The 18,500-nt window shown below is 43.4% G+C and overlaps 1 protein-coding gene across 2 annotated transcripts; it reads left to right on the top strand.

Moving 5' to 3' along the window:
- Nucleotides 1-6,493: 6,493 nt before the first annotated feature.
- On the top strand, nucleotides 6,494-18,429 carry cyth2 (cytohesin 2). Of its 2 annotated transcripts, XR_006034764.1 has the most exons (13): nucleotides 6,494-6,668; nucleotides 8,481-8,631; nucleotides 9,302-9,368; nucleotides 9,813-9,931; nucleotides 10,202-10,282; nucleotides 10,550-10,662; nucleotides 10,992-11,140; nucleotides 12,161-12,273; nucleotides 13,795-13,873; nucleotides 13,971-14,042; nucleotides 14,146-14,300; nucleotides 15,064-16,876; nucleotides 17,263-18,429. XR_006034764.1 is itself a non-coding variant. In XM_042107929.1 (12 exons), the coding sequence occupies exons 1-12, from the start codon at nucleotides 6,602-6,604 to the stop codon at nucleotides 15,149-15,151; spliced, it is 1,251 nt and encodes a 416-aa protein (XP_041963863.1). In that variant the 5' UTR covers nucleotides 6,494-6,601; the 3' UTR covers nucleotides 15,152-17,020. The 2 variants fall into 2 exon arrangements, 1 of the variants encoding a protein (XP_041963863.1); XM_042107929.1 differs by lacking the exon at nucleotides 17,263-18,429 and having other exon boundaries at nucleotides 12,161-12,272; nucleotides 13,797-13,873; nucleotides 15,064-17,020.
- The last annotated feature ends 71 nt before the right edge of the window (nucleotides 18,430-18,500 follow it).

The raw sequence follows: 18,500 nt of genomic DNA, 5'->3' as shown, positions 1-18,500 counted from the left end.
TTTTTATGGCGCTATTTTGGAATACCACTTAAGTATACAAAATTATTCAGAAATAACTTGACTATTCATCCAGTGTATAGTCCATGAGTGGGGGAGTGTTGATATACATGAAGCACAAACAAAAAAAGATGGTAGGCCTATGTAGACTACATGATGCAGACAAGTTAGCTTCATGGGACAAAAAAATGGGTAGAGCCAGCCTCCAAAGTGACAAAGTAGTGATCGGCTGTATGTGGAAGGGTAAACGAGGAAGTTTCCTTTTCCTTTCCCAAACCCCTCCGTTTGTCCTTAACTGATCTGCCGCTGAAACTCGTGTGCTATCTCACTCTCTCTGTGCCCTCCCCTTCTCCTAGCCTAATATCTTATTTTTTTTCCTCCTGTTAGCTTCCTGTCCACGCCATCCTCCAGGATCTCTGCTGTCCTTCAGATATCTACTCGTCTCTCCCTTATCCAATCCCTTATCCCTCTGGTTGTGCCTCTTGTTTTCACCGCGCACCCCCCTCTGTTCTGAGGTGGTCCCCAGAACATACTTCCTTCAGTAGCTATTGCTAGTGTGCGCTGAGCGCTTATTTGCGTTGTGCCCACTCTCCTCGTTAGTGTTTGTGATTAGTGTTGTCCCAATATATGCACACTTACACTAAGTATTTGAAGTGTGCAAGTAGGTGGTTTGAGATACAGTGCCTGAAATGTATCAATTTCTTTCTATTTATGGTATGCTTGTGCAATTTTAGATTAGATTAGATTAGATTCAACTTTATTTTCATCGTGCAGAGTACAAGTACGAAGACAACGAAATGCAGTTTTCGTCTAACCAGAAGTAGGGTTGCAAAATTACGGGAATTTTCAAAGTTGGAAACTTTCCATGGTGATTAACGGGAATATATACGGGAATTAATGGGAAATATAGCCGCAAGCGGCAATGGCGGACCCGAGCACCTGTGGGCCGCAACCCGTGACATGTCGGAATCCAACAAAGCACCAACGTGGTGCGTTTGTGAAATGTACATATTTGATGTGTGTGCTATTTGTTTTTGTATTTTATTTTCTGCCACATTTACTTGCTTGGCCAGGTGGGGGCGCAATGCAAGGCAGGCCCATTGGGTGTCATCATAATCATAATATATATTAACCTGAGAAATTTCAGATCATTCATTTTAAGCAAAGAACATTTCTGATACACTTTTTGGTTGGCCAGATGGTGGCGCTATGTTAGGCATGAAAATTACACATGTGAATATCATCACAATAATGATATCCAACATTTTTGTAAACTTTCAGATCAATCACTTAAGGCATTGTCCATTTCTGGCACATTTCCTGCTTGACGAGGTGGTGGCGCTATGCCAGGCAGGCCCATTGGGTGTCTGGATATCATCATAATCATAATATCTATTAACCTGAGAAGTTTCAGCACATTTATTCAAAGCATAGAGCATTTCTGGCACATTTCCTGCTTGGCCAGATGGTGGCGCTATGCTAGGCTTGTGAATAACGAATGTGAATATCATCACAATAATGATATCCAATATTTTATTAAGTTTCAGATCAATCACTTAAGGCATTGTCTATTTCTGGCACATTTCCTGCTTGGCCAGGTGGTGGCGCTATGTCAGGCAGGCCCATTGGGTGTCTGGATATCATAATCATGATATCTATTAACCTGAGAAGTTTCAGACCATTCATTCAATGCACTGTGATTTATGACACATTTCCTCTTTATGTGGTGAGATATTAAAATCATATCAAATATATAACATATCAAAAATCCCTTCACAATTTAACATCAGCGACATCTTGGCATAATGTTTGCCAAATTTCACATGAATCTGACAAACTGTCTAGGAGCAGTATGTTAAAATTGATCATGTGACTTCAGTGTAATCGTCATTCTTTCTGTTGCCAGTTGGTGGCGCTATGCCAAACATGCATTATTCAATGACCTGCATTCAATGCATGCATTCAATGACCTGTGAAATATAAAACATTTCAAGCCATGCATGGTGAATTATGACACATTTATTGTTTATGTGGAAGGGTATTAAAATTCGCCATTTCGTCAAATTACAACATATAAAAAAAAAGCTTCACAATTTATAATCAGGAACATCTCGGCGTCATGTATACCAACTTTGACATGAATCGGATCAACCATCTAGGAGGAGTACGTTAAAATTGATCATCACAATCACAATGCACAAAATCTCAATTACCTCACTTCCTGTGGGCGTGGCTAATGGCATGTTAATACAAAAGTTATTTGTTTTTGGGAGTTACATACACCCACCAAATTTGGTGTGTGTATCTAAAACTATATGCCAACCACAAGTCACAGTGACATAAGGGGGCGCTATGGAGTTCCTGGGCAACGCCCGGTGTCAAGCTTTTATCCCTGTCTATTCACTGTATCACTTGATGTGTGTGCCAAATTTCATGCGTTTTCACCCATGGGAAGCACCACTTTTGGCATCATGATTCATCACATATTTCATCACATATTAGTCTGCACAAAATCCCAAATACCTAACTTCCTGTTGGGCGTGGCTAATGCATTTTACATACGAAAGTTGTTCATCTTGGGGAGATACAGACACCTACCAAATTTGGTGTGTGTAGCTGAAAGTATATGCCCACCACGGGATCAGTCATCTAAGGGGGCGTAAGGGGGCGCTAGCAAGTCTCTGGGCCATACCCGGGGCCAAACTTTTTTACCTAGCTGCTTTGTGTGACACCTGATGTGTGTGCCAAATGTCAAGAGTTTTCGACCATGTTAACCACCTCAAAAACAGGAAAGAAAAAAAGTGGAATAACAATAATCATGGTGCGATTTGTAGGGGGGGGATGGTGAGGATTTCCCCCCCTCTGGTTTTCCTATCCCTACCTCTGCTAAATTATTTTTATCGTCGGGGGGGACAACATTATCCCCCTCTGCCCCTCATATTGATTAATGCTACTTCATATAAGTAAAGCGCTGCAACGTGAGAACAGTCTAGTAGGCTAGCCTACATAATAATCTGACATCAGAAACGCACCGACACCGTCAGCACTGATGCTGCTGACACAGTGGCTGCGTGATAACTTAATTTGGCCTTGATCGTGCAGGACATTTCAGAATGTCGAGTGTGTAATCCATCATAAATGGCTAGGTTCAATGGAAACGTTAGCTGGACAAATGAAAGAAAACTAGAAGGATTCAGTGAAGCATAATAATGTTTTAAAACCTTCAAAATTAGAAAACTGATACAACTGAGATGGAGGACAACTGCACGTAGAGTAGAACGTAGGCCTATTGTCCGAAGGAACTTACATTAAATGAGGAGATATTTGCTGAATGTCACAAAAAGTGTTACAGAAATTGCTTGGCATCGCTTATTCAATGGCTCTCTACCGAAACACCTGTAGTTTGCGGAGGACGAACGAGAAAGCACTCGTTTGATAAATCAGACAGTAGTAGACAAATAACTTTTAGAAATAATCTGTACTGCAAAAACGAATGTTGGTGGGTATTTAAACTATCTAGCGGGTGTTTTAACAGCTGCAAGAAATAGAAGCATCATGGTCTTTATGTTCTGGTTCGTAAATTATTTTCATAAAACTTCAAGTTGCCCTATAACTTTACTCTCCAAACTCTTCACTGCACTGTAGGCAATTAACTGACAGTATGATAGGCTATTTATTTTCTGTAGGCTACAATAAACACATTTATTTTTTCAACTTTTGCAATATTACGCACTTGGCTACTGAACGCAAATCACGCAAATCAGCAGGAGAGAGAATGCACGTAGCATACGCAGCGTGTAGCGCAATGTGTAGGCTATTTGGTTACCAACTAACACTGTTAGCCAATTCACTAACTTAAGACTTCAGTGCCATCATATACAACGTTTTTTTACACAACAAATACAGAAAGGATGGAGGCAGCAAAAGTAGAGAAGTCATTTCAGATGGGGCAAGAACAAGGTGAATTTGTATGCTTGTCAAAACGTAGTACCCTGCATTAGAGGAGCTGATCATCATACCAAGCACACTCGCTGTTTAAAGTCATACACCACGGTAAACTAAAACTAAAATGTTACAAAGGTGGCAAAAATAATATAGGGTATTATTAGCCATGACATTACTAGGCTATGAATCGTTCGTTCATTTTTTTTTTTTTTGGGGGGGGGTTTACAAACTTATTCAAAATCATCCCCCCCTCTGTTTTTTACACAAATCGCACCCTGACAATAATAATAGTGAAAAATAATAATCCTTACAAAAACAATAGGGCCTTGCGCCCTTCGGTGCTCGGGTCCTAATAAACAGGGATTTTTTAATATGGCAAGTTAGTCTATAACAGGGAACTTAAATGTAGTGGACAAAACCCCATCTTGCAGCATAATAGTTAAAACAACCTGATTTAATGCAATTTCAGACAAATTTCTACCCTGCACATACGTCAATCCCATGCACACAGCAATCAGCATAGACCTACTAGACGTAGGAAACCTATGGTGGGTTCATTTGCATGGGGAAAATAAATTCCCATTGAAAACGTCATCTCATGTGGGAATAACTGGTCTGAAACTGGGATAAGTTTGCGAACAGAGTTGCCCAGTTATGGGCTTGTCGTCACTTTTGTCCTCATTCAAATTGGTGTACTTCATTTTGCACTGTAATTAAACTGTAATGGGACGATTAATCTGTCTGATTAAGCTTGACAACTTATATACAATTTACATAATCTATAAGGTTTGGTTGGGGTGGTATGTTGTGTCATTTTTTACTTGTTTTACCATTTTCTGGGATTCTAACTGAACAAACTGATAGTCAGTTAATGTTCCAACCAATCGGATTTTGTTGTTGAGTGGTGTGGTGTATCTTGGGCAGTTCAATGGTTTCAGTGTTGCTAGCTTTGCACGCTAGTAAACCATAGGCAGAGAATGGGATTTCCACTCGCATGGTAGCTAGCTTTGTATGCTAAGCTAAGCGAAAATATGAACAAACCAATCATATTGGTTATTATGAAACAAAATGTTAATGTTTGTATATGAAAAAGTAGGAATTACCAAAAATTCCCAGTTAATTCCCATAATTTCCTTTAATTCCATGAAAGTTTCCAATTTGGAATATTTCCAAAATTCTGCAGCTTAACTTCCCATGGAAAGTTTCCAGTAAGTTTCTGGAAAATTACCAGAAATTTTCCGCCCCTTTGCAACCCTAACCTGAAGTGCAAAAAAGCAGAAAAGTGCAATGTGATATAGCCTACAAAGTATAGACAAGTGCATAGACAGGACAACATATAGTGCAGTGTAGACAGTATACAGTTGGTTCACAGTATATAAATTAAAATATAAATATGTGCAGTGTATTAGCAGTAACCTTATAAGAGTAGAATAAATATGCTTAGTGGGTTGGTTGTTGGTTGGGGAGTGGGGTGAACAGTCTGTGGTTGGGGTGAGAACAGTCTTTGATGCTGTGCGCCTTACGTAAGCATCGCTTGCCCTGGATGGCCTCAATGGAGGGGAGTTAGGAACTGTTGATGTGTTGGGCAGTTTTCACCACCCTCTGCAGTGCTTTCCAGTCGGAGGCAGAGCAGTTGCCATACCATAGCCTACTGTGACACAATTGGTGAAGATGCTCTCGATGGTGCAGCGGTACAAGTTCACCAGGATCTAAGGAGACAGGTGGACCTTCTTTGGTCTCCTCAGGAAGAAGAGACGCTATAGTGAGCCTTCTTGATCAGGGTAGGTGTTGAGGGTCCAAGAGAGGTCCTCAGAGATGTGGCCCCCCAGAAGCTGGTGACACGCTCCACCAGTGCTAGCTTTAGACTTACTGCAGTCCACAATGCGCTCTTTGGTCTTCTTGGTGTTGAGAGCCAAGCTATGTCTGTAGCCAGGTTGCTTATTAAGCGTATGTCTGTCTGTAGTCAAGTTGAGCCAGCCCTTCCGTAGTCCATAAAAATAGATAAAAAATTCCTGTTCACATTGTTCCTCTATCACTGTTAAAATGCTGTTATCTCCATGCTCACACTTGAGTTTATCAGTCTTTCACCCCTGTAACTGCTTGAAAACATTCTCATTTCAGCCTACTTAAATCCTCTCTAAGTGGCAAGTGGCCAGTTCTCTCTTGTGCAAGTTCTTTTAGACCAGCTCACTGAAAAAGAATTGCATTATTTGTCCCATCTGATTAAATCCTAGTAGGACAACTAGTGGAGGCAATATTCCATATTGGAGCTAATTCTCTTGTAACAGGTTTAGCCCTTCCCTGTGTAGGCCTACTCTGCACTGCCCATTCCTTTGAATAACACCAAGAAGAAATGCACAAATATGTAGCTGTTTTGTGGTTAATTTAGTAACCTCACCTGTAAAAATTAATTTGGTTTCAGCCATTTTGGCTCTAAATAGGGGGTCAATTTCCAAAATGGCGCATTTGACAGTCCTTACACATATGGCTGACTGGATGGGTATATGGGTATATCATTACTATAGATGTCGTCATTTCCGGTATCAACTCTTCCTTTGTCTTTACCCCCAGGTTTCGGTCTGCCGCCTGGTTATTTATTTATTTCCTTGTCGTTTTGTGGATATATTTTTATATATCCATCATTTTCCTCGGTTGTTGAATGACAGTCGGCTCTGACACATATATGCCTAAAAGCAAAACGCCAAAAATGGATGACCTGGACTACAGTAAGTAGGACCAGTAACGTTATATCTCATTATTAGCCAGATGGCTAGCTAACTGGGTAGCAAAGTAGCCTGTTCATTTCGCTTGGAGCAAACGTCACCTAAAGTCAACGTCACATAGTTCTAGCAAAATGTCAGGATTTTGCTGCTGTGCTAGATAGTTGACTTTTGCATGGTGCATCCTCTTTTAGTTGTCTTGTTGTACCGAGAGGGGTTTTATTTCAATCCGTCGTTATCGGAGGTGTTAGCTCCTTGGATATTACATGCTAGTTAGCTAGCTGTTGCTCATTTTTCTTAAGCGCTGTCTTTAACGTTAATGTTACTTATGCCACTGCACTATCTGGTTTCCCCGTGACTACATGTTTTTCCATACACATTACTTTTTTTGCAGAAGAATTTTAGCAGTCTCAAAGCGCGGTACTCTTTACAAATACCCCATTGTTTTCCTAAGGCAAACATTGTGTATGAAGACAGCTGGCAAAGCTGTCTTAGCAAATCGGGGGCGGGGTTGCTACGCCGTTTTGCTTGTCCCCCATCTGCCACTGACCAAATGGATTTTCACCCGCAATTAAAGCCCAGTTCTATTCACTACGGCTGTTTTGACATCATCGTTAAAGCAGTTCAGTCGAAGTCGTTCAACACATTTGAAGTAAATGCAAGCCTTTAACCATACACAATGTTTAGGCTTCTCAGTATGGTCAGTTATAGGACATTAAGATATTTAACGTAAGTGTTTGCCGACGTTGGCCGAGGGTAAAAAAGGCCAGCTGTCACACCACATGTTTGCTTTTATTGTGCACCTTTGTTGACATTAGCAGATGTAATGCTCTTTAGCCTTCTCCAAAGCCACATGGAGTGACTATTCCTCATTCATTTCTGGCAACATCTAAAAATGAATGGTTTAATATGTTACATTTATGATAACATTCACATATAATGTCAGATTGATCCATTTTTCTATCATAGTATCGTATGTCAGTAGCACGTAAGTGGCTCAGTGATGAGCATTCCTGTCATTCTACAGAATATCTGGATTCCTGAGTATGTATGCTTCAGCTTTGAGGGCGTATCTGGCAAAAACGAGCAATGTTATTTATGTGTAGCCTAGACCACTCTTACAGCCAAATTTACATTTTACCTGACATTTTTGTTGAATCCTGACTGTAAACACTCAGGTATCGGATGTGGGAGAAACCATTAACGTAATGATTGTGGGAAAGAATTGCGGGGCATAAATATTTTTCGGACACAACACAAGAGCCCAGTGTGCGGGCTGTATGTTTTCCGTCTGGGCTCCTGCAAAGAAAGGATGGATTTGGCACGGGTCAGCGAATGCGAACGGCAGAAATGGAAACAAATGAGAAAAGTGAAAGAAATATGGGTCTGATCAGAGGTCGTGCGAAGATGCGCACATGAAAAGCGGGTCCGTTTCCTTAGTGCGCCATAGAAATGACCGGAATGCAGACCGTGCCAACTTGCTTTCGCTGTCCCTCCCGGCCAACAAAGCGCCTCTGTGCGTGCTGCATGCCCCCACTGTAGGCCAGTGCGTTGCATTCATACCTCAAAGCAAGAGGAAATGAAAAGTCAAAAGAGTGAACTACCAGAGTAAAAAAAAACCCAACCTTTTCAAATGTCCCACTTGCACAGGCATGGTATTTAACAATGAATACACATATATTTGTATTAATTTGATTAAAACCGTAACCACTGTTATTTTTCTCTCATACCCCCCCCCCCCCTCCCATCCACCCTCGGTCCACCCACCCCTTTGCCTCAACTACCCCACTCTCTCTCTACCTCCCTCCCCCTGCTCAGTCCCAGCAGATCTTAGCCCTGAGGAGCGCTCTGAGCTAGAGGAGATCCGCCGCAGGAAGGGAGCTCTGCTGCAGGAGATCCAGAGGCTGCGAGAGGAGCTCAGGGAGGCCATCATCGAGGTGGAGGGGCTAGAGGCGAGCACAGAGGGCAGGTGAGACACCTTGACTCTACCTACTTCCCTACATGACCATCTTCTTTCTACTGCGTTGTCTTTTTTCTCTTCTGAGCCCCTGTTCTCCCATCTGTACAGATGTTTGTCTTCTCTTGCTCTCAGACACATCTCTACACATCTCTTCCTCCCTCTCTCTTTCACTACCTCTTTCTCTACCTCCCTCTTTCCTTCTCTTTCTCTTTCTCTACCTCCCTCTCTCTCTCACTACCTCACTCTCTTTCTCTACCTCCTTCACTCTGCCACTCAATTCGTTTATGTGCTATTTTGGCAGGGTAAACTTTTTTATTGCCAGTGAATTTCCAAAGTAACAACAAAAAAGTAATTGACTAATTAATTATAGGAAAGTAATTCAGAAATAACTTAGAGATATTGACACTTTTTTACATACACCTTAAGTCTCATTTTTAAACTTCTCATGCTACCACAAACTTATGGTCGTTCGCATCAACATAGAATTCTCTTGCTCTCTCTCTCTCTCTCTCTCTCTCTCTCTCTCTCTCTGTGTCTGTCTCTCTCTTTCCCTCTCTCTCTGCCTCCCCCCTCCCCTTCTCTTTTCAGTCTTTGTGTGTTTCACTCTCTGTCCCCTTGAATGTGTCTGTGTGTATTAAATGAATTGTTTGTTTTCTAACTGAAGTCTCTTCTTTTGCAGCAAAACACTACAGAAGAGTCGGCATGTGGCGATGGGTCGGAAGAAGTTCAACATGGACCCTAAGAAAGTAAGTAAATATACACAAGCACTAGAGCAAACAAGCCAAAGTTTACCCAGTGAGAAGCAAACACCGTCCTAGTAATCGTTAGCGCCTATTTGTCAGGGATCTAATTACAAACTCATTTCATTGCTGTGGGTTTGGATAGCACTAGTACTATTTGGTTTTCTTTACCTGTAGTTTTTCTCTTGCCGTTTTTGTCTGTTTCTCCTTACTCTGGCATATTTACATGGTGTTTTTTATGCAATGTTCATAAATATGCATGGTCCCTATCAAATAAACCAATAAACTCTAATAAAAGTTAACTCGCTTTGTCCATGCTCTCTTGATTCTCTCTCTATAGCAGTCTTTACTTACCTAGCTAGAAAACGAATACCTGTAGTGTTTGTTAGTGCATCTCCATTTAACTTTGTTGTGTGTGTGCGTGTGTGTGTGTGTATGTGCCCATTGCAGGGCATTGTTTTTCTTGTGGACAATGAGCTGCTAAGACACACACAAGAAGACATTGCTCAGTTCCTGTACAAAGGCGAAGGCTTAAACAAAACTGCCATTGGAGACTACCTGGGTGAAAGGTGAGGTGCCTTGGACAATCAGTTGATTTGAAGGTTATTTGAAGCCATAACTGTAAATCTCTTTGGATAAGATGACAAATAATTTAATGTAACATAACGTAATATGCCTTTAGTACATAGACTTAGACGTAATGTTCTTCTGACTATTGAGTGCTATGAGCTTTGACGTAATGTTATGGCTGGGCAGTAAGTTATGAGATGAGTTAACCCCATGTTATGTTGTGTCGAGTCCCCTTTCTCACAGTGTCTCTTGTCCCCCTCCCCCCACAGAGATGACTTCAACATTAAAGTCCTGCAGGCGTTCGTTGACCTCCATGAGTTCACTGACCTCAACCTGGTGCAGGCTCTCAGGTACTCCTCCAAATGACACTCGTCGGCACTGGCACCACAATCATTCCCTACCTTTCTCTCTGTCTTTCTCTCCCTTTATATGTCTGTCTCTCTGACAGATAATCCCAGAGAGTATATCTTTCTCAGTCTGTGTGTCTGTATGTCTCTGTCTGTCTGATGGGTAATGATGGAAAGTACATCTTTGTCTCTCACAGTTAAGCTTCAGCAGGTGTCCTAGTGACTGCGCTCTCTAAATTTGGTGTTTTTGTTTTTTTTTAACTCTCTCAGACAGTTCCTGTGGAGTTTCCGGTTGCCAGGGGAGGCGCAGAAGATTGACAGAATGATGGAGGCCTTCGCTCAGAGATACTGTCACTGCAATCCGGGAGTGTTCCAAAGCACAGGTCAGTTAACTAACCTACACACACACACACACACACTGTCACTGCAATCCCGGTCACACAAATCCACTTGTTTGACACATTTATGGGAACTTATAGACAGCCACCGTCACTGTCTCACAGAGATATTCACACCTTTTTTACGTACACCTTAAATCCCACTTCTTATGCTGCCACAAACTTGCATTAACGTACAACTCAATTCCCTCTCTCTCCAACACACACACACACACACACACACACACACACACACACACACACACACACACACACACACTCCTCCCTTTCCTCTCCACTCCTCCATGACTACACTGATTTCCTGCGTCCTGCAGACACCTGCTACGTGCTGTCGTTCGCCATCATCATGCTGAACACCAGCCTGCACAACCCCAACGTGCGGGACAAGCCCGGCGTGGAACGTTTCATCTCCATGAACCGCGGCATCAACGAGGGTGGAGACCTGCCCGAGGACCTGCTGCGGGTCAGTTTGTGTGTGTGTGTGTGTGCACCCTCTTCTACTTGTTTATTGGTGCCAATGAGAGAGAATGAAGATGTTAATGTAAATGTCATGGATTGGAGGAGAAGGCATGTTTTGGATTGAATGCTCTGGGGGAGGGAAAAGTGTGAGTGTTTGAGAACAGAAGGGCAGGAACAGTAACGGCTCGTTTGTCTGCTGCTGGTTCAAAGTGGACACTTGACAAGAATAATATTTTTTGTTTACCGTCATTGCCATCATGAACTGTTCTTGACCGGACAGGAATGGAATGGAATGTGCAGCCACCTCTGACCAGGAAAACAAGCCAAAGTTACTCTGTGTCACTTTGATGATAACATTAGGGGTAAACACTGTTTCTCAGGCCTACTGACGCCGTTGAGCTCAACACTGATTACACCCACAGTGTTGTCAGGTCTCCATGACCTGCTGCATTATGACAAACAGCTCTGTTTAGTCTCATGGGCAGAAACAGTAGTGATTGAAACAGCAGTCATCTGGTGGTTGACATGTTGTTTCTAGAGGGGACAGTTGAGACTTCAGTGAAAAGATGATGAAAAGTTGTTGAGCCTTCAATCTTTAGATGTGAACCACATATTATCCATAAAATGAGCAAATCTGAATTCACGGCAGATACATTGTTTTTTGAAGTTATTACTAGTTGTTCTCCTCCTCAATAATTGCCACTTAAGAAACAGTATTACAGATTACTTAGCCAAAACCTAGTCTAAAGATGATGATGATGCACAAGGCAAATGTTTGAACAATGTATCCAGAGTATTGTTGCTCTGGCACATTCCCACTGATATGGGTAACACTATCTCTTTGGAGAACTGCAATCAGCAGTAGGCAAATAAACCATAATATCAGCAGCAACAACACAATTGCTCTAAAGGCCTCCACTTGTATTATCAGCTCAAGAGCCAAGAGTTTAAACCAGGGGTCAGCGTTCTGTTCTGTGCCATCCACCTCTAATCCTTCCTCTCTATTTCCCTTTCCTCCTCACAGAACCTGTACGAGAGCATCAAGAACGAGCCGTTCAAGATCCCTGAGGATGATGGCAACGACCTGACACACACCTTCTTCAACCCCGACAGAGAGGGCTGGCTCCTCAAACTGGGTGAGAAGGCTTGTGGGACTACAGAGCTGCACTGTTTGGTTTGGGTGGAGATGGAGGTAGGGGTGAGAGTGGTGCTGATTTTTGGTAGGCTGGTAAGGAATGCACACTTGTTTCAGGGAAAGGAGCTCTCAAAAGCTTCCAGAATTTCTCTCAGGATGAATAAAGTATGGATCTATCTATCTTTCTTTCTATCTGTATTCCTTTCTCTCTCTGTTTCTCTCATTCTTTCTTTCCTTCTTCATTTCTGCGCAGGGAAGGGAGGGGCTCCTGGAGAACAGAGTAGGGTAGTGGACATTCTGGGGGGTGTGCCACTGATGTTTGGAAGGTGCTTATTAGATTGCTGTCTAATGGCCTGAATTTCTGCAAATCTGTAGTGCTTTCATGGGCTATTTTTGAATACACGATTCTTTCAAAATGTCACAGTTCTGAGAAGGTATAAACATATACACAGACATAAAACAACTGTACCTTCCAGTGCTTTTTGCTGTCTATGCCTGGATCGATCTCTCTCTCTCTTTCTTTCTTTCTTTCTTTCTTTCTTTCTCTCTCTCTCTCTCTCTCTCTTTCTTTCTTTCTTTCTCTCTCTCTCTCTCTCTCTCTCTCTCTCTCTCTCTCTCTCTCTCTCTCTCTCTCTCTCTCTCTCTCTCTCTCTCTCTCTCTCTGCATCTTGCCTGTCCTGTGTGTATTGTATGTGTAATAAATGAAGGAATTAAGGCTGTCTTTGCATGATCGTGTGAACTGCGCTGAATTGCTTTCTTTCTTAAGCATACACATTCCTCATTCCTCACACATACATACTTCATTGATTAATACTAAAGCACACATTCTCTATAGTCTCAACATCACTCTCATATTCAACAGTGTCAGGGTCTAGGTCAAGAGTCTCACACACACACACACACACACACATACACACACTCTGCCTATTCTCATCTCTCCTTACTGTTCAGCATGGTGGCAGCCTGTGTGGTCTTATTCTGTTTGCATGGTTGGGTCTATGATCTATCATACACTAATATTTTCCTCTCCCTTTCTCTCTCTCTCTCTGCTGTCTTTCTCTGGTTCTGTTCATCCGTCTCTCCTTCCGCTCCCTGTGGCTCCTGCTCTGGCTGTTCTCTGCTTCTCCTGTGGGTTTCTCTCGGGGGGGTTACCCTCCCCCGCTCCAGGAGGTAGGTACTCTCTCAGGGAAGGGGTGCTGCTGGACATTGTTAGCCTGGGAATACCCATACGAACCTTCAGAAAATTTGAGATTTGCTCTGCAGGTCCGTCTGGCCAAGAGGCCATTGAAGCCCATTTCCAATGTCCCTAAAACACTGGCACACAAATACAATCGCTAAAACATTCAAACACACATAACACCAGAACAGCTGTAGTTTCACTTGAGCTGGCTTTCGTCATTGCCATTAGTAAATCAATAGCCTTTATAGATTAACCAGCGCATACCACCGGAAGGACATCACTGGTGTTTGTATTGGGGCCATTCCAGTGTATTGACATCCCCGCTCCTCTCCTGTCCTCTGATAGGTGGACGAGTGAAGACTTGGAAGAGACGATGGTTTATCCTGACCGATAACTGCCTCTATTACTTTGAGTACACAACGGTAAGGCGATAAGTCAGTCTGCACAGCTCATCAACATGACCTAGTCGATGACGCCTCTGATAAGTGTGTGTGTGCGTGTGCGTGTTCGTTCGTTCAGGACAAGGAGCCCAGAGGCATTATCCCCCTGGAGAATCTGAGTATTCGGGAAGTGGAGGACCCCAGAAAACCGGTGAGTGTCAGTGCAGTCGTCTCGAGTGTGTTTGAGTGAGAGAGACACACACACACACACACACTAACATTGTTATTGTCCGTGTGTGTGCGTGCATGCACAGAACTGTTTCGAGCTGTACATCCCCAACAACCGGGGCCAGCTGATCAAGGCGTGTAAGACGGAGGCCGATGGGCGAGTTGTGGAGGGGAATCACATGGTCTACCGAATCTCCGCCCCCACGCCAGAGGAGAAGGACGAGTGGATACACGCCATCAAGTAAGGAGGGAGACAAGAAGAGAGGGATAGATGGAGACAAGAAGAGAGGGATGGAGGGAGACAAGAAGAGAGGGATGGAGGGAGAAGAGAGGGATGGAGGGAGACAAGAAGAGCGGGATGGAGGGAGATGAGAAGAGAGGGAGACAAAAAGAGAGGGATGGAGGGAGACAAGAAGAGAGGGATGGAGGGAGACAAAAAGAGAGGGATGGAGGGAGAAGAGAGGGATGGAGGGAGACAAAAAGAGAGGGATGGAGGGAGACAAGAAGAGAGGGATGGAGGGAGAAGAGAGGGATGGAGGGAGACAAAAAGAGAGGAATGGAGGGAGACAAGAAGAGAGGGAGGCAAAAAGAGGGATGGAGGGAGACAAGAAGAGAGGGATGGAGGGAGACAAGAAGAGAGGGATGGAGGGAGAAGAGAGGGATGGAGGGAGACAAGAAGAGAGGGAGACAAAAAGAGGGATGGAGGGAGGGACACAAAGAGTGAGAGAGATATAGAGAGAGGAATAGAAGCAGAGGGATATAGAGAGGGAAATGGAGCGAGAGAACTGGAGTGTGGGAGAGAGAGAGACACAGAGAGACAGAGGAAGGCAGAGAGAGCCTCAGAGAGTGGGAGGAAGGAAGGTACGCAGAGAGGTATGCAGGCGGGGAACAAGAAATTCTTTCTATTTATGTGTTGTGTATTTGTGTGCTTCTCTCATTTCTGTCCTTTTATTTCTCCTGTCTTCCTCTCTCTCTACCCCCTTCTCTCTCTCCCTCTCACTCAGTTCTGCTGTGAGTGTGGACCCTTTCTATGAGATGCTAGCTGCCAGGAAGAAGCGCATCTCTTTAAAGAAAAAAGAAGAGCAGCCGTAGAGCCTCCCCCCCCCGTCCATCCCATTCCAGAACACTCTAAAAAGACTCCATCCATTCCACCCACCCATCCTCCGCCGCTCCGCCCATGTCACCCTGACGACTTCTCCTTCCTGTCCGTCAAGCATGGAGAGTCTGGAGGGAGCCGGGTCAGGGTATCAGCCCTTCGCACGGCCTCTATGCTTCCTGAAGGTCACACACACACACACACACACACACACACACACACACACACACACACACACACACACACACACACACACACACACACACACAAACCGCTGCTGATTCGGAACCGGGCTCGATATCATTCGGTTTCATTTTCAGCTGCTGTTTGGGGACTTGTCTCATTCCATACTCACCCACCCGCCTCCACTACGTCGTCAGTCTGACGATTGCTGCTTGGACTCGAGCCTTTCTCCTGCTAATTCAGCATTAACCTATACATACTACAGCCCTCTACATCCTATACAACCTATACCCTCACTCACTATACTTCACACAATCATATATGCTACTGCTTCACGTACACTACTTTCATAAGCTACACGTACACATGGCTATCACCTCTAGGCACTGTCTGAGATGGCCTCTGACAAACACTACTGTCTCCTTTTTACTGAATAGTACTGTCTATTTATTGCAGGAGTAGCAATTTACACTCACACTACGCTCATTTCTTGTTAATCTGACTGCTGTAACTTTCTTTTCCTGTCTTAAGCTTACTATGTCCTTCCTGGCATTAACGATGCTCCGCAAGCTTTACGGTTGTAGCAGGGGGACCAGGGGACATCAGAAAAGCTTTTACGATGCTGGACATGGTGTGGAAGTGGGCAGTGACTATGAAAATTTAGGCAGGGTGGGGCGTTATTCCAAATGCCTCCCCAGTGAAGCCAGAGTTTAATTTTGGAGTCTCTAGAAATAAATTTGAAGGGGGTTTTCGGTTGGTATCTCGGCCGTAAATGGCAGTTTGTTTCCATTGTAGCTCAGAATAGAGCGAGGGGGAGGGAATGCACACTGCCAAAAACATCTTAGTCTGCGAAGGATCAAACGGCATTCCAGTGACCTCACTTCCTGTTTGAAATAACAGGAAATCAGCAGCGGTGCGGTGCGATAGCGATACGATGACAACTCTTTGAATAGACATTTTTCCGTGAGTGCGGTAGGCAGAAAAACAAAAGGAGGCACCCTGTGCCCCCTCCTTCCCTCCCTCCTAGCCAACCGAAAACGGAACACAAACAGAACGCAGAACACTGGCCTGTTTAGTCATGGTCCAGTTAAGGGAAGTCCATGGTGGACCCCCCCCCCCCCAACTGAACAAAACCCAAGCTGATCCTGACCCTTCCTCTGATCCTGCTGTCTGTCCTCTAGACTGAGCCGTACCTGCGCCAGCTAAGCGCCAGATGCGACCCAGCCTTTGCTTCTCTCTTGGCACCTGGTCTCCCTGCTAACCCTCCACACATTTAAGTTTAACCCTCAAAAGCCCATCCAGACAATACACTGGGGGCTGGAAGACGTATCAGTGGCAGCTTATACATTTTTTTTTTTGTTTTGTTGACCTTTTGTTGTACATAGACTTTTTAGAATGTTTTATTTTACATCATAGAGAGGTTTAATTTATTGTTTTATTCGTTGTTTTTTATATTTATATATAAAATGAGTTAGGGATGCATGTTGAAGTAAATCAAAGCATCTTCCATAGGGACAAGTTTTGTATGTTAGTAATGGGTATATGTTAACCTGACCCTCACCATATGAATTTCGTTCCGCTTAGCTCCGCCTAGCTTCACTCACATCCATCTGGGACCTCTTCCATTGAGAGTGATTTCTGCAACCGACTTTATGGTTCAGCCAATCAGGACGCAGGGCGGGAGTTTCATAGATGTGACGTAGTGGAGAAGCGACCGTGAGACTGTTATCAGCGTCACGGGTTGGCTTCGATGTGAGTGGTTGAAGTAGCACGTCAATAGATGACGGACTAAGTGGCTTATTCAATCATATGCAAGTATTTTTTGATTAGGCCCAGCCTTCTGAAACACCATTCCAATGGATCGGTTCCAGATGGATGAGTGGAGCTAGGCGGAGCGAAATTCATCTGGCGAGGGTCAGGTTAGGTATATGTAGGAGAAGCATTAGTGATCCGTGTTTTAAGTCATTCAACAAAAATTGGCTTTGAATTAAAAAAAAAACTTATTTGTAGTTTAAAAGGTAAAAGAATGAACTTAAAAATAAGGGGGAAAAAAACTCATTGAAATTTTACTGACAATTATGTGTAGAAGAGCTCTTATAAAGTTGTAAACACGAATCACTAATGGATATCTTTACTATGAAACAATAATCAGTAACATGAAATAATGACAATAACAGTAATCATACTACATAAAAGGACCGTGTCATACAGTTTTGCTTGACAAATAGTCTCCCCTTAAGTATGACTGTTTGCATTAGTGTAATGTATTTGGACTTAAATTAGATGGATTGGGACTTTAGAGTTATGTTTACTGCACTTTATAAGTTGTTACGTTCGGTTAGTAGAGGATTAGCTTGTTAGCACAACGTTTTTACAGGCATTGAAGTGCTGTCTGTAAAATAGAAATAGTGAGTCGTGTCTCTGGCTTCCTCTGCTGGGCTCTGAGAGGTATTGCAGGGCTCCATTGGTGCGAGTTATCACAGCCCTGCCAGCATTACCCAGCCTCGAGCCGCACGTCTACTCAAACAACGTGGGTCTTAACCATGACGTTTGCACTCCGTCTAATAAGCTGTTGAGTGAAATTCAACTTGTTTCTTATGATTCATTTGATTCAATTCAACTTGTTTCTTATGATTCATTTGGTAGTATTCGGATCTGGTGACCACAGGTGCTGACAGGCTACATTATGTATTAGGTCACACACTGAGTGCTTGTCACGTACATCACAGGCTCAGAGCGCTGATTGGAGCTCAGACTCTCCCAGTCAGCAGATAGGTACGACAACCGTCCCGACACACGCAGATATGAATTAACCTGGATATTCTTGATGTGCAAAGTTGCCAAACTAGTGAAACCTTGCGAGCTGGCCAGCAGTTCTGTGGAATAATGTGAAAAACGCAAAATGATTGTCCTCCCGCCCGCCTTTCCCTGACAGACCTCTACTTTCTGAAGGTCTGCCTTGTTTTTGTTCTGTTTTTTCTTCTCTAGAAAGGTAAATGGTAGGTAAACAATACTTAAACAATGTAGCAAAGTCTCGGTACACTGGTGCCAGTAAGTTATTACAAAACAATAAAACCTGAAGTGAAATGCCTTTTGACCTCTTGTCTCGTTTTTGCTCAAGCTGTCCCTAGTCGGCACCCGGAGAAATGATTTGTCATAAAG

This window comes from Alosa sapidissima, chromosome 10 (assembly GCF_018492685.1).
Source record: "Alosa sapidissima isolate fAloSap1 chromosome 10, fAloSap1.pri, whole genome shotgun sequence".
Taxonomy (NCBI): Eukaryota; Metazoa; Chordata; class Actinopteri; order Clupeiformes; family Clupeidae; genus Alosa; species Alosa sapidissima.
Note: the sequence above shows the minus strand (reverse complement) of the source record. Positions and strands in the feature narration are given on the sequence as shown.